General features: G+C 50.0%; 7 protein-coding genes across 7 annotated transcripts; 6 read left to right on the forward strand and 1 right to left on the reverse strand.

The window, feature by feature from the left end:
* Window positions 1-311: 311 nt before the first annotated feature.
* On the forward strand, window positions 312-1,229 carry N7489_001537 (uncharacterized protein; the record flags this gene model as incomplete). The annotated part of the gene is made up of 1 exon (XM_056707292.1): window positions 312-1,229. One exon carries the CDS (start codon window positions 312-314, stop codon window positions 1,227-1,229), a length of 918 nt encoding a protein of 305 aa, XP_056571594.1.
* A 327-nt stretch (window positions 1,230-1,556) lies between these two features.
* Window positions 1,557-4,159, reverse strand: N7489_001538 (beta-glucosidase; the record flags this gene model as incomplete). The annotated part of the gene is made up of 4 exons (XM_056707293.1): window positions 1,557-3,208; window positions 3,279-3,441; window positions 3,497-3,722; window positions 3,786-4,159. The coding sequence occupies 4 exons, from the start codon at window positions 4,157-4,159 to the stop codon at window positions 1,557-1,559; spliced, it is 2,415 nt and encodes an 804-aa protein (XP_056571595.1).
* Window positions 4,160-6,727: 2,568 nt separating this feature from the next.
* Window positions 6,728-7,696, forward strand: N7489_001539 (uncharacterized protein; the record flags this gene model as incomplete). Its single annotated transcript, XM_056707294.1, has 1 exon — window positions 6,728-7,696. One exon carries the CDS (start codon window positions 6,728-6,730, stop codon window positions 7,694-7,696), a length of 969 nt encoding a protein of 322 aa, XP_056571596.1.
* Window positions 7,697-8,122: 426 nt separating this feature from the next.
* On the forward strand, window positions 8,123-9,516 carry N7489_001540 (uncharacterized protein; the record flags this gene model as incomplete). Its single annotated transcript, XM_056707295.1, has 5 exons — window positions 8,123-8,221; window positions 8,280-8,738; window positions 8,800-9,137; window positions 9,197-9,226; window positions 9,282-9,516. The coding sequence occupies 5 exons, from the start codon at window positions 8,123-8,125 to the stop codon at window positions 9,514-9,516; spliced, it is 1,161 nt and encodes a 386-aa protein (XP_056571597.1).
* Window positions 9,517-10,430: 914 nt separating this feature from the next.
* N7489_001541 (uncharacterized protein) lies at window positions 10,431-10,738 on the forward strand (the record flags this gene model as incomplete). Its single annotated transcript, XM_056707296.1, is given in 2 exon segments — window positions 10,431-10,483; window positions 10,495-10,738. The coding sequence occupies 2 exon segments, from the start codon at window positions 10,431-10,433 to the stop codon at window positions 10,736-10,738; spliced, it is 297 nt and encodes a 98-aa protein (XP_056571598.1).
* A 365-nt stretch (window positions 10,739-11,103) lies between these two features.
* N7489_001542 (phosphatidylinositol-3-phosphate-binding ubiquitin-protein ligase) lies at window positions 11,104-12,161 on the forward strand (the record flags this gene model as incomplete). Its single annotated transcript, XM_056707297.1, has 3 exons — window positions 11,104-11,160; window positions 11,219-11,539; window positions 11,598-12,161. 3 exons carry the CDS (start codon window positions 11,104-11,106, stop codon window positions 12,159-12,161), a joined length of 942 nt encoding a protein of 313 aa, XP_056571599.1.
* A 560-nt stretch (window positions 12,162-12,721) lies between these two features.
* N7489_001543 (putative C6 transcription factor (War1)) lies at window positions 12,722-15,501 on the forward strand (the record flags this gene model as incomplete). The annotated part of the gene is made up of 3 exons (XM_056707298.1): window positions 12,722-14,022; window positions 14,078-14,361; window positions 14,417-15,501. 3 exons carry the CDS (start codon window positions 12,722-12,724, stop codon window positions 15,499-15,501), a joined length of 2,670 nt encoding a protein of 889 aa, XP_056571600.1.
* Window positions 15,502-15,564: the final 63 nt, after the last annotated feature.

Consider the following 15,564-nt stretch of genomic DNA (forward strand, 5'->3'; position numbering starts at 1 on the left):
TCCCTAGACCTGAGCCCCGTGTTCATCTGCGTGAGGAAATAAGAAAAGCGATCCTATTTGCCTAATGAATGACTTAGTTGATTGTTACATTCACGTACGAGTCTATATCAACTGCCATGGGCCTCGGACTTAGCTCTACCCGTTTTCAGCGGAGATAGCCTCTGTGGACCGCGCTCTGCGTTGGACGCGGAGTTAGCTAAAGCCCGAAGCGACACGGAGACAAGTCTCACCTCCCACTTATAAAAGCAGCCGCTGTCCAAAGTAAGATAATATCTTCCATTTCATCAAGAATATTGGCATTTAATTTTGAAATGTCGACCGTCGTTGTATTTGGGCCGACCGGCAACATCGGTTCCGTCGCAGCCCGCACTGCCCAGGAGCATGGAGCTAAGGTTGTCCTAGCGATGCGCGATCCGAAGAAGCCCATTCCGGGTCTGAGCTCGGAGCAAGAGCAAGCCGGGGGTTTCAAAAGGATCCAAGCCGATCTCACAGACCCCGATTCCGTCGCTGCGGCCGTCAAGGAATCCGGGGCCAAGCGCGCCTTCATCTATCTCGCCTTCGGCTCTTCAGACCACATGAAGGCCACTCTCGAAGCTTTGAAATCCGCTGGCATCGAGTTTGTCGTATTCCTGAGCAGCTACACCATCTCGGATGAGGCCAGAGACGTTGAACCGAGTGACATCATCCCTTACATCCACGCACAGGTGGAAATCAACCTTGATGAAATCTTCGAGCCTGAGAACTACGTCGCCGTGCGTCCTGGTGGCTTCGCCACAAACATGTTGCGTAACAAGAGTGAGATTGCGGCTGGGGAGGTCAAGCTTTATACCCCAAACTTCAAGCTCGATTGCGTCACACCTGTTGACATGGGTCGTGTCAGCGGAACTATCCTTGTCCAGGGACCGAAGAACGGACAACAAAAAGTCTATGTCTACGGTCCTCAGATCATCTCAATGTCAGATGCCATTCATGTTATTGCGAAGGTTCTGGGCAAGAATGTTAAGATTACTAGTATTAACGCGGAAGAGGCTTTGGAGCAGCATCTCAGCTATGGTCTGCCTAAGCCGCTGGCGGAGTATATGATTCGGAGATTCGGAGGTGATGATAATGGGAATGTCCCGCGTGCTCGTTATGAAGAGGGTGTTCAGAATGTGCAGCTATACACTGGAGGACCTTCTACTGGCTTTGAGAAGTGGGTGGCTACGAACAAGGATCTGTTCACTGCGTGATGATAATCGAGATGTGACTTGAGTAGTCCATGATTTTGCTATCTTCAAATGAAACGACCATAATTGAGAATGTACATCATGTGTTATAAACCATCCAAGGCGTTAAATCTGAGTAACCTAGGCTTCCAGCCCTGGAGGTCCACGGCCGGTGCCAGTAATTAATTGAAGATGCTGACAGCCAATGACTTCCGTGATGAGACTGTAGGTCGCGTTTAGGCATTTTGAAGCGTGGTGGTGTACTCAACGTTGGACAGTGAAGGACTAAAGGACGTAATCAATGTTCAACGTCCAATAAAGAACGCAACATCCTTCATGGCCCTAACGCATTTATAGAGACAGGTTTGCACTGAGCTTCAAGTTCCTAGAACTTGCACCGACATAAACAGGATAGTCGGACCCCACGAGCAGTCTCCAGTTTTGCCCATGTACATCCCAAGTACTAAGGTCTCGTCGTCGCAGCTTGAATTCAACTGTTCTGGTCTCTTCGGGAGGAACCGTTACCTTGTCAAAACCACGAAGCTGTCGTATGGGCTGGTCTTGCATCGGAATACCAACATAAAGCTGCGCGATCTCCGCCGCCTCGACGCTTCCAGTATTGGTCACATCGGCAGTGACTGTTGCGATAGTATCCCAGAGGTCTGAATGGCCCCCTGGAATGATTGGCCCCATGGGATAACTCGTCAGAGTAGATGAATCGACAGTATTTTCGATCTTGAGATTGGAATACTCGAATGTCGTGTACGTTAGACCGAATCCGAATTCAAATCGAGGGTCAATCCCCTCCCGGTCGAAAGCGCGGTAATCGGTGAAGACGCCTTCTTTGAAATCGTCCTGAGGGAAGTAGCGATCCCAACCGCTATGCGTCACTGGAGCGTAGACGGGCCCGTAATCAGACTCATTGCGAGGCACGCTGTAAGGAAGTTTCCCGCTCGGGCTCACATCGCCATACAGAATCTTAGTAATGGCTTCACCTGAGTCTTGGCCTGGAAGATGCGCGAAAATCACTGCTGTCACGTTCGGATGCTCGATCCATTCGTCGACCAGACGCACGCCGGCATTGTGGATTGTGACAATGGTATTGTCGCAGTCTGCGGCGATATTCTTCACCAAAGAATCGGAAAATGAATCCCGGACACTGGGACGGTCAACTCCTTCCGAAGAGGCCGCATTGAGAAAGACTAAGCAGGCGTCCGAGTTTGAATTAATGTTGCTCGTCGCGTTTTCCGTGTTGAAGTCCCAAAACAATTGCGTTCCCTCTCGCCGGGCCCGTTTCTCCAGTGCGTCGAACGGACTGCTCATGTAGACTGGGGTGACAGCACCAGAGCCACCACCACCAATAATTGTCCCATTGATGGCAATGGGCTCAAAGGCTGGGCACTGGCCACCAATAGGGCCAAATCCGCATACTATTGATCGGTAGTTTTGCGACTGGAGACCCAAGGCCCATCCATTGTATCCACCGCTCGAAAAGCTTTTGTCAGGGAGCTTGGCGTCATACCCGTAGATAGACAACATGCGTGGCGCCTTGAGGGGCAGAGAGTTCTTGACATTCTTTACCAGCACATGGCCTTGGATTGCCCCCTCCATGAGAAGGCCGGCATCATTCGGGTCCCGAGCATCGATGGTAGGCGCACGGTGATCTTCGAAATTGGCGGTAAGACCCACTCCAACGGGGGGAAGACTCTTATCGTCCTGGTGGGAAAAGTACCATGCCGCCATTATTCTAGTGGCCATATTGTTGATATGGCCCTCGGAGATGGAGCCATTGCGGACTGCCTCTGTCAAATTATCGCCCCAGAATTCGTATCCATACGGCATGACCATGTCCAAGCCTGCCGTTGCACTTGCAATGCCGGTGTGCTGGGCAAACCAATCGCTCACCACGAAGCCTTGGAAGCCGAGCTCTGTTTTTAGGAGACCGTTCAAAAGTTTGCTGTTATGGCATGAATAACTATTGTTCAGTCTCTCGTATGCACACACTGGGTAAAAGGGCAGTCAGTAAAGGGTGGGCTTTTATAGCTAAATGGGACAGAGTGAGCGAGAACGTACTAATACTGGCAGTTCCTGCATGGACTGCATCTGCGAAAGGCCACATGTAATGTTCATGCATGGTCCTATCGTCAATGTTTGATGAGGAGGCCTCAATAGTCGTATTGGTATCTGGGTCCACGCGTGGGTTTCGGTGCATTTCCTGCTCGTTCCCAACAAAATGCTGACCGGACATTAGAATGATTCGGTTGAAATATACAAGGATCGTGTGTGCTGACCTTCGTGCATGAGATGACGCCGTTATCCTGCACACCTTTGACAGCTTCAGCGCCCAGGGCCCCGGTGAGATAAGGATCATTGCTGTAAGTCTCCCAATTTCGCCCTCCAAGGGCAATTCGGCCCAAAGGACCAAGGACAGGTGGACCGAGTGCCACCGTAGCACCCTTTCTTCTGAATTCACCTCCTATTGCATGTGACTGGGAGTAAGCGAGGGTCTTGTTCCAGCTATTATATTGTTAGTTACTGAACAATATAGCCCATGTAAGAGGTAGATATTATTCCCCTTACCTGGCACCCACATGGATTCCAGAAGGATATCCGTTAACAAAGTCTGCAGCTCTCACACCATTTGGGCCGTCCTGTAGGCACATTCCAGGGAATCCTAATCGCGTTATCGCCGGGATATTGCCACCGCAACCACTTGTCTCGTTAGGATAGCCACCAGTGAGACTTGTTTTTTCCTCTAAAGTCATCTGCAAAACAAGCGCTTGTGCTTTCGAGAATGCGTCATTCCAACCACCTGTCCCAGATATCTCTGGGGACGGGTAGATCGGAGGGCTTTGTCCATAAAAGTGGGTGTCCTGATGAACCACGGTGTCCTGTCCAGCAACAAAGTTGATCAAGAAGCCTGCTGTGACCAGCAGCCTTTTGAGTTGTAGCATATTGTAAGATGCGACAAGAGTGGAATGCAGTTGAGAAATATTGCTGGTATACTGCAGGGACGTCGGCTCTCTTTATAGATGCGGTCTGTTCCAGTGATGGCTCTCCACGGGTGCTTCCCTAAACTTCACAGTTTCGGAGAGTCTTCGTATTTGTGGAGATAATCATTGCTAGCATAGACTGCTCTGCGCGCGCTGCTAATCCTTCTTGAGGAGACTTTACGAACTAGTCTACAATGAAGCTAGTCTAAAGTGAAAAAGATCCATCGCAAGGTGGCCAAACTATGTCTAGATGATGTCTATCATTCTACCACAACTGCAACAGAGAACACTTTTTTACAGACATAGAACAGGCCCCGGAAAGGAGGCTGAGTTGCGGATGGTCTGTCCAATTTCCTTCCGCGCCTCTTGGATGCAATACATCTATACCAATGCATCTATAGAAGGGCCCGGTTATACAACTTGAATTTCTCCGGGGAATGTGGGGTACGTGGGGATTAACTAAGAGTCTGGGCAAAGACCAGGACTCTCAATATAGGAAAGAAATCGCGCATACGCAACCTAGCCATTGAGTTTGAGTGTTTCGACCAATTTTCACTCAGTGGAGAAATTCACCCTTTCCAGAATTCCCCGTGGTCTGTGACGCTTTCGCCCCGGTATTCGGTTAAAGTGGAGATCTTCATGGACTACTGCTGTGCTATGAAGTGCCTAGTGCGAAATATCCCCAGAATTTTCCCCGATATTATGGAGTACCCAGTGCGTTCCTCGTGGAGACCATGCACGCTACACTTTGAAACTTTGAGTGTTTACAAGGCCCTAGCGGAGGATGCAAACTCAAATCCGAGGGGAATTGAACGTTGGTCCTTCGTGTCTTTAGACTTGGTTAATGTGTGCGCTCAGTCGAGAACGTTTGAAGTGCAACGTATCGATACTGCCCCCACGCATAAAGAAAGTCTTTGAATAACGCCGAAGATCTAAATCCACTGCTAGATTTGCCAAGAGACGGGTAGTCAGAAACAAGAATATTATATTCTTCTACATAATGAGGCAAAACGAAGCTAAACTATTCGGAATTAGACATTTTCTATCGCACTTCAGCTGCCCAAGGAGAAATGTGTGATTATGCTTAGACACGCGACCACATTCTCTGATATATCCGGGCCTTGCCTTCCGCAAAAAGATCCGATGGTAGCCTGTTGGAAATATTTCCCTTTGACTTGGGTTTAGAACTAAAGGGTGTTTAACCCCATAAACCGCAGCTATTAAAGTTCGCACTAATGCAAGATGATTACGCCAAGATCAACCCTACTTTCTCTTCAAATTCGGAATTTTCCCTCAAAAGACCCATTTGTCGAAACCACATTGCGGAAGAGTTTACATTTACTCCTCAGTCTGAGTTCCTTCGAGGCTTGACCACATTGCACAGTACACGGAATAAGGTGGGGCATTCTTGTCAAGTTGAGACTGGGCAACGAGTCCGACGGTGGAGACAATGGGATTTTAAGACTGCCAGCCCCCGGATTGTGCTGATATTTCAAATTCGTTGGGACAGCCCCAGATGCGGGAGTTTTCGCATGATAAGAGATTCGGCAACGACAGTCGGGAGTTGCAAGAGTACACTTAGAGATCAGGAACGCGAAGCACCGCAATATGCCCATGGAATTCTGTCCTTCTTTCCTCCCCGGGCCTTTCTTTTCTTGAGGTTGCATGCTCCAAGGAAGATAGAGGGAGAAACTCTTGCTATACAAACTAGCAAAGCAGGGCCTTTACAAAGGTCTGCACTAATAAAGGACAAGCAAACGGACTCTCCAACACTTTATAGTATTAATATAATAGTACCTTAGCCTAATACATACCTTTATTAGCTTATTAGTGTGTATAACTTTTTGTTCTACTTGATAGATATACAGCTAGTATAATACTATGGCCATGAAGTGTATACTCGTTATCGTAGTTAAATTAGATCCATTTCCCACTAGACTTGGTCCATGGTGATCCAGTATTCCACCACATTAGGGCCCAATACAAGAAGGGAACAGCAGCCACATGTTGGCTTTGCCAAGGCTCAACACTTATACAATTGTAGTTCATTTCGAGAAATTCCTACTTAAGCATATTCGGAGTTCAGCAAAATACCCCCACATACAAGGAGTTAGGGCGTCTTGGCATGTAAGCAGGTTGCATCAGCCACATATCGTTTAATTTTAAGTGGAGAAGATGTAAATGACCGGAACGGAGACTTATCGGAACATGTACACGTCTATAGTCCAGTGGCTATACTCCGTACATGCTTCTGGGATTACTATTTCGATTGAACTGTATACCATGATACATACGCATTCAGCTGAATCAATGCATAATGTGATACGTAGTTAGTAAAAAAGACACATTCAAAGCCCTTCACTAAGGAATGCTATGAGTAGACCCACAGTATAAGCAGGATGCATACATCCATAAATATGTATTCTAAGATCGGCCAACACAGCCCTGGAGAGGCAACTTATGTACTTATAAGGGAAAATACAGCTTCGAAGGAATCCACCTAGATTCAGAGCACTGTCTGTCCTCACAATGTCCGCCCTCACAATGCCCGGCTATTTCTTGATTTTCGTCCTCATTTTCTTGTTCGCAGTTACTGGCAACGCCTCCCGTCACGATCCTCTTTTGCGCCTAGTCTACCAATTTCCGAATGCAACTTGGGTTGAAAATATTGCCGTTCGACCGAACGGCAACTTGCTCGTGACTCTGGTGAACACACCTGAGCTCTGGGAGATTAAACCTTCCCGGTCACCTGGACATCCTCAGCCTCAGCCACGGATGATCCACCACTTCAGCGATGCTGAGATGGCGACTGGGATTACCGAGCTCACACCTGACGTTTACGCGGTCATAGCCTCCAACCACGTTTGGAAAGTTCAACTGGATAATACAGACGGGGAGGCTATGGTGACACCGATAAACACCATTCCAATGGGAAGCTTGAACGGTATGGCAGTCCTGAACCGAGCGGCGGGGTTGGTCGCGATCGCCGACTCCCACCTTGGGCTTGTGTGGCGTCTTGACACCAATTCGGGCAATTACTCCGTCATGTTGAAGGATGAGACCATGGCGCCGAATACCGATATTGGGACATTACTAGGAGTCAATGGGGTGAAGGTGCTGGGTGATTACGTTTACTATGTCAATACGCCCCGTCGGCTTTACTGCCGTGTTCGTGTCAATACGATTACTGGTCAGGCCGTTGGCCCGTATGAAGTGATCAGTAAAGGAGTTCTCGCAGATGATTTTGCGATTAGTCTACGTGGTGTGGCATATCTTGCCGGTCTTACGGACAATGTGGTAGTCAGGGCCTTTCTCAATGGCACACAGGAAGTCGTTGCCGGGAGCCTGAATTCATCTGCGGTCAAGACGGCTACCTCGGCGGCGCTGGGGCGAAACCAACATGCAAATGTTCTTTACATCACGACCGGGGGAGAGACAGGAGATGTTACCATGTATAGTGGAAAGGGAAAAGTCATGGCACTTACTCTCGATGCATGAGTTGGAGAATGGAATTTTGCCGTTGTATGTAAAAGGACGCACCATTTATTGAATTTCTTCAATTAGCACACTCCATAGACGTGACCAATATACAATTTTGAAAATACACCACCATGGGAGACTCGCCGTGTGCAAATAAATGGCTGCTGGGTGAAGATCATCCGCTAGGGGGAAATGCGGGCTCATCACCGCACCATTATTCGTCCGGGTGAGTATTCTCCATAGTATGCAGTGAGAACATCCCACGGTAAGCATCTTGCAGGACCTCGGGAGACAGCGGCAGGAAGCCCACAGTAAGCATCTTGCAGAAGATAGGAGTGATCAACCAGGGGTTGAATAAGTGGAGATCTCTGGAACTTATAAAGGAATCTTCTCGCACACCTTGAACTCCATAACATCATTCTTTTTATCAACCTCACCTCAGCAATGAAACCAATTATTACAGCCTTGGTCTTCCTATTGCCAGCGTTCTCCCCGGTCGAAGCACAGCAAGAAGCAGTACCCTCGTCGGGATGTATGGAAGCAGTATGTCGCATGTCTTCCAGAATCTTCCGCCTTTCTAACATTTAGCTAGTGTTTGCAGCTGGCCGGTGGCTTCGGCTCCTTTGCATACTTTCCAGGGAACAGTAACCTCACTGTCTGGGACGAAAAACAACAGGAAGCTCAATCCGCTTGTCGAGTCCAGCCGACAACGACTGAGGATGTGTCAAACATTCTTCATATACTCCTAGATGCATCATGTCGCTTTGCGGTCAAAGGAGGTGGCCATGCTCGGGACCCTGATGATTCTGTCTCTGTCGGTGGTGTCACTATCGATATGCAAAAGATGAGGTCTATCGATGTTTCCGCAGACCGACTGAGCGTAAAGCTGGGTAGCGGCCATGTGTTGCATAGTATGTATGTTGGCCTTGAGAATTACAACCTTACTACGTTGGGGGGAAGAGTTGCAGACGTGGGCCTGGGTGGGTTTGCTCTTGGAGGAGGGTTCTCCGCACTATCTCCCATGTACGGATTGGCGATGGATAACATCTTCGAATATGAGGTACGCATAATTTCCCGGATTCTCAGCCGGAACAAGCAGTGTGCTAATACTTTCACGAAAGCTTGTCCTACCTAACGCTACCGTCAGAACGATCAATGACCAAACACACCCGGATCTTTACTTTGCCCTCCGAGGGGGCATGAACAATTTCGGCATTGTCACACATTTTACCATTAGGGCTGTCCCTCAAGGCCAAATGCATGGAGGAAGTCGAATTTATTCTGTGGATAAGAGGGAGGATATCCTAGAGCAGGCATACCAACTGACGACAACATGGAAGAATGATACTGCAATGGCATTTTACTACCGATTTGAATATGACCAAGAGGCAGACGATTTCATCCTCGGGATGAACCAAGAATACGCACATCCGATATCCAACCCCCGCCATTTAGACAGGTGAATGAGGTTCCGTTCGAATCAAGTACTCTCCGGATAGATTGGCCGAGCAACTTCAGCGTCGAGGGTATCTCGCCATCTGGTGGCCGGTATGACCTATGCATATTTACTTTAAATCCAATTAACAAGACTAATCAGTATTAGAAACCTGTATGCGACAGTGACCTACTATCCGTCCGCAGATCTCGACCGAAAGATGCAGGATATATTGATGGAAGAAATACAACCGATCAAGGACATTCCTGGTTTTACTCCGAGCCTCGTTATCCAACCTCTGTACGAGGCCGCTATCCGCGCTAATAGCGAAAGTGGAGGGAGTGCTGCCGGTATAGAAGCTGATGGACCACTTACCGGTACGTTGGTTCCCACTGTCTATTAAGATAGTCATGGTGGACATTAAGTAAAAGGGAAGAAAAGAGAGGGACAGCATTTAGAGACAGTTACTGACGATTTTAGTTGTTCTGTTCAACACACGATGGAATAATGGCGCGGATGACAGCGCCATCAACGCGCTCGCGGGCAGATGGGTGCAAAGGGCAATTGATGCGGCCCAAAAAGCCGGAAAGCATCATCCTTGGCTATATATAAACTACGCAAGCAAAGATCAGGAGCCATTTTCCGGTTATGGCGAAGCGAATCTTCGGAGATTGAGGGACATTCAGAAAAGGATGGATCCCCAGGGCATATTTACGTCAACGGGGCTATGCAGGGGGTATTTTAAGCTGATCTGAACAACCTTAGAATGTATGCAGTATGGGGTCTCTGAGGACACTTGTGTGAAAATAGGAAGCATACAATGTGAAAATAGGAAGCATACAATCTGACAGCTATTGAATACTAAATTGGAAGGCGGTCAAAATCTAATACGGCTATGCCGTAGATCGGGCCGATGTCAATCGCCACCATCCTCACCGCCTGCCCCACGATAACAGCCGCATCTGGGCCAAACATGCAATGCTCTTCACCACTTCCTCTCTTTTCTCTGTGAGTCGAGTGTTACTATACTTATTTTATTCTTTTCATCATTTTCATCTGCTGCTGGCATCACTAATCTGTGCTAGCATCTGGGAGCATAGTCACGCGACTCTCAGCCTCATCCATCTCCTAAATCCGATCCAATCAGCCTTGGCTCCATGATAAGCATCATCCTCTCTCTCCTTGATGCAATCTTCGGCAAAAAGCGTCAACGTCATTGAGGCTGAGCCCAGGATTGCACAAAGGGACTCTCCATCCTCTACATCCATATTTTGGACTTCCCTGCCAGCCATTTCCCTCACCATCGCCACCTAGTTCATGAAGACTGTCACCCCAACGGCCGAGATCGATCTCGTTGCCTGCGCTGAACAGTGTTTTACAGAGGGACCATAATCAGTCTACCTAGCAATAATAATGCCTGGATCAAGCACAGCGTCGTCCAGTCCGATTCAGTCCAGCCCCCCGCCGAGGATGCGAGCAAGTGCGAGGCCGGTGGAAAGACCAGAGGGACATGGCACAATCCAATCTGGAAGCTACAACGGCTGCGAAGGAGGCAGCTCCAGGGTGAGAGCCTTTCCTATTCACCCCGGGTCAGATCGCAAGAGACGATTGACCAGTACCGGTGAGGATGCGAGGTCGCAATGGGGGCGATCTGGAGGCACGGCTGGACCGGCCCGAGACAATGGGGGATCCTCCAGGAGTATCTTGCCACATAGATCTGTTTCAATGGTACTGCCTTCGTCCCGCACTAGGACTTCTATTTCTGCAGCACCCGGGTCGTCATTTGCGACAGCAATTGATATCTCTTCCTCCCCCCAAGAGCGTCTCATTCTTCTACTTCTGGCGAACAACCTCCGGGTCCTTCTCAACGGGAGAATCAAACACACTGGCTTAACCAAACTCACTCCAATACATCTGTTCACAACGATCCACACTCACCATTTATGGATATCGCTCTCCCCAAATGGCAAGCAGATTCGGATGTGTCAGAATGTCCGATCTGTGGGGTAGCCTTCAGCTTCTGGCACAGAAAGCACCACTGTCGCAAGTGTGGAAGAGTCGTATGTGCATCGTGTTCCCCACATCGGATCACAATTCCCAGACAGTATATTGTCCGCCCTCCTGAGTTTGTTGACCTCGTTTCCGATTCTCCACAAATCCCCTCCTCCCACCCTCCACCGGTCGTCGATCTCACGGACGATGATCCTGTTCTATCATTATCAACATCGACAGCAGCAGCAGCAGCAACCACACGAACAACGGCACTCAATCCTGCTCTTGGCGGAGGCGAAGAAGTACGACTTTGCAATCCATGTGTGCCAGATCCAAACCCGAATCCCCTTGGCTACAATACCGTGCGGGCACACGGCCATCGATCCGCCCATTCTCTTTCGTCCACTATAGCCAACGCATACCATGCCTTACCAGTTAGTTCTCCCCTATTACTTTGCCTAATAAAATATGGTCTGACATGAAAACGCGCAGGGCCCGAGTCATAACCACGAAGCTCGCCAGGAACGACGAACCGTGGGTGCAAATGACCGACCACAGTTCTTGAACGAACTGAACTCGCAACCCCGGCAAGTTCCCTCGGCCACTGGCGTAGCCCGACCACGTCGTTCATTTTCTAGTCGCGACGGTAACCCGCGCCGCGGACCTCCATTGGACGAGGGTGATTTTTGCCCCGTATGCAGACGTCAATTCCTCCCACTGAGTCCCGAGCAGCCTCTCGAGGCGCGCCAAGCTCACACCCGGGCATGCATCGAGGGCTATTTGAGCCCGACTGCCCCACCCCGGACATCATCCGCGCAACAGAGTCCTCCGCTGCCCCGCCCTCCGCCAGCAGCCCGCATGCTTCCATTTGTGGCCACGGAGAAGGACTGCCTCGGTGAGGATGGCCAGGCAGCGGAGTGCACGATATGTATGGAGGACTACGAGGTTGGGCAGACCCTGGCCCGCCTTGAGTGCCTGTGCAAGTTCCACAAGCACTGCATTGTGGATTGGTTTGAGAGGAAGATGGAGTGCCCTGTCCACAAGCTTTCCGAATAAGTTGCACTAGTGTAAATTTGAAATCTTTTTGCTAGCTTAGCTTTTTTGCTTTTACTACTTTTTGGTTCACGGCGTCTGGGGATTTTGTTTCTGATATCCCTGCTCAGCGTATAGGTCTCCGGAGGTCAGTTGAGATCTAATAATCAATGAAATCTCATCTCCATCTGAAAACAGTAAGTCAGATGTAGATGCACCGAGGTGTATGTCACGTGCCCCTAAGATGCTAGTTGAAACTCAAAATCAAAAGCACTCTCACATCACTTTCACAAAGTGACAAGCGAGTCAAACAGGACTAAGTGGTATTATAAGAGAAAGGTAAGCTTTATTTGATGGATTCCCCTTGCTTGACAGAACCCACTCTGCTGAGGCATGTTGATCCTCCACATCGGTGGTCGGTGCTTGTGATCACCGTTCTCCGTGCATTTCTACCTAAAACCGCGGCTGTCATCGATAACGACGCTGGCAAACCCAACAATTACCTCTCCTAATGGGGAATTTGAATTGATGTTAATGTGTAACAGTGATCTGGTCTTCGAACCGGTATTATAACCTCGCACTGCATGGAAATCGATCCGCAGCTGCAACACGGCCGACACGGGGACCCTCAACGGTCTTTTTACACGCCGACCCGACCGACAATGAGCACAGGCCCGGAATACCCTGAGCCTCCCTCCCACGCACCCCTAAACCCCTACCAAAGCCGGGATACACATGGTGATGGACACGGGCACGGGCATGGCCATGGACACGGGGAGACGCACCCATCTTTCTCGATCGGTCCAGACAGCAATCAATCTCCAGATCCGCACGACACAGCAGGCGACACAAAACGGTCACGAGCGTGCGAGCCCTGTCGACAGCTGAAAGTGCGCTGCGACCCAGATCCAACGCACCCGGAAGGTTCATGCAAGCGGTGCGCGAAAGCGCGGCGGACGTGCGTTGTGACTGCGCCGACGCGCAAGCGACAGAAAAAGACAGACAGCCGGGTAGCGGAGCTAGAGAGGAAGATTGATGCGCTCACGGCGACGCTGCAGGCATCGCATTCGACCGGTGCGCTATTCTCTGGTGGAGCGGGACAATCACCGTCTGGGCGGGATGAGCAGCTGGCTGGTCGGAGGTGGATGGGTGGAGAGTCGAAGATGGCTGGAATCAAACGGCAGCATACCGGCGAAGTCAAGGATCCGTCTGGTGGGCTGCTGGCGCCACGGTATTCGCGACCGGGTAGTCCGTCTGCGGAGCAGATTCCTAGCCATGCGTCCACGCACTGGCGCAGACCTGTTGGTGGTGATCGTGCGCCGTCGCTACCGAAGCATGAGGCTGCGAATGAGTTTGCCGATATGATCGACCGCGGGATTATAGATTACAAGACTGCCAACGCGGCATTTGACCGGTATATCCATCAAATGGCACCGGAGCTGCCTTTCGTTGTTTTCCCTCCGGGGACTACGATGGGCGAGGTTCGGCGCGATAAACCCTACTTGTTCCTTGCTATCATCGCCGGTGCCGTTGCCGTCTTCAATTCCGATGCACAATCCATCCTCGTGAATGACCTTTATCGTCTGATCGCCGAGCATGTTGTGGTCAAAGGCCAAAAGTCGCTTGAGCTGGTTCAGGCTATACTAGTCTGTTCTATCTGGTACCTGCCACCAGATAACTTCGACGAGATCAAGTTCTTTACTTTGACACACATGGCTGCGGTCATGGCAATGGAACTTGGATTGAACCGTCGCATGTCCGATAATAGACGGAGCTTCAATATGATCCGCGAGCTAATCATTAAAAAGCCATCGGGTCCGGCGTTTGATCCAGATGGACCGGAGGCAAGGCGGACTTGGGTTGGCTGCTATTTCTTATCTGTCCAGTGAGTTTCAAACCGGGTTGTTCTGCTGTGGTGATCACCTGCTAACATTTCGCAGGATGTCGGCGGCTATGAGGAGAGTGCACCTGATCACCTGGCAGCCGTACATGGACCAGTCCCTTGAAATTCTAGAAACTCACCCGGATGCCCTGCCCTCCGATAGGAATTTGAAATGGTGGGTAAGGCTGGGATCCCTCATGGAGGATTCTTCACATCACTTTTCTGACGAGGATCCTGGGTCCATCACCACCTTCGCCGACAGTAAGGTGTGGTATAATATAAAAGTATTCGAAGATAGATTGGCACAGTGGAGAGAAGGGGTCCCGCGGGATGTTTACACTGGTATGCGCCGGCCTTGAGAATGGTTTTTAATGATCTTCTGCTGACAATATTCTAGAGCCAATGATTCACATAGAACATGTTCTGAGTCTCTTCATTCATGGATCTGCAATGTGCCTGGACTACAACACCGGCATCAACTCTCCATCTCAGGATGAGTTGCACAACCCATCAATTGCGGCAGCCGTCAGTGCGTTGACCACGGCCATACGCTGCATCCACGAGAGTCTGGACATCATTTGCGCCATCGAGATTGACCGACTTATATGCTTGCCCACCACGTCAATAGCGCGGACAACGTATCCCGTGGTCAGTTTGATAAAAATATACTCACTGTTCATATCCCCGGACAGTCGAATCAGGCAGATTCTTGACGTGCAAAGTCTCAAACTAGATTATTATCTGGACAAAGTCATCGCGCATTACCGTGCCGCCGCGGCGCGTGATGGTGGCCGTGTGGCAGCGAAATTTGGGAACATAATGGTCTTGTTGCGCAATTGGTTTATCAAAAAGCGCGATCAAGGAGATCATGGCCGGGAATTGAAAGAGGTCTTTTCAAATGACCAGAAACCCTCCGATCGCCGACACACACATCAGAACCGTGATACCCCGAACGCTGCATCTGCCAATCCAAGAACGCAGATGGCAGCGGGCATGACACCCCTCCATTTCCTGAGCGAAGTAGCCATGGGCGACCCAGCGCACCGAGCGAACAATCCGAACTCCCAACGCCCAATAGCTGCACAATCCTATTCCTCCAACCAGAGCCCAAGCTCAACAGTGCCGGGCTCATCCAGTTTTGGGCCAGACCCGCCCCAGACCAGCTGGTCACCTGGCACATCATACCCAACCACTCTCCCGACCCCAGACTCGACCCAGATGGAGACAAGGGGTTACTACCAACCCTATCCATCCACCGAACTCACACCGAACTACCCAGATCTACCGTCGAGTGCGCAGAGTCAGGGATACCCGGATATGTCCACCGTTGCTGGGATGCAGCTTGCTCCTCCGATGGGAATGACCCCCGAGGTCGGCATGGACCCGAATTTCGGAGACCCTTGGTTTATGTTAGGGAATATTATGGATGAGGGACTGTCTACTTTACCGCTTACTTTTGATGGGAATTTCGGATTGTTTTAGTATTGTAGTTTTGGATGGTGTTATGGATTCCCCTCGATTGCTCTATTATACCCGTTGCTGTTT

Source organism: Penicillium chrysogenum (assembly GCF_028827035.1).
Source record: "Penicillium chrysogenum strain IBT 35668 chromosome Unknown utg000001l_segment0_segment0, whole genome shotgun sequence".
In the NCBI taxonomy this organism is placed as follows: Eukaryota; Fungi; Ascomycota; class Eurotiomycetes; order Eurotiales; family Aspergillaceae; genus Penicillium; species Penicillium chrysogenum.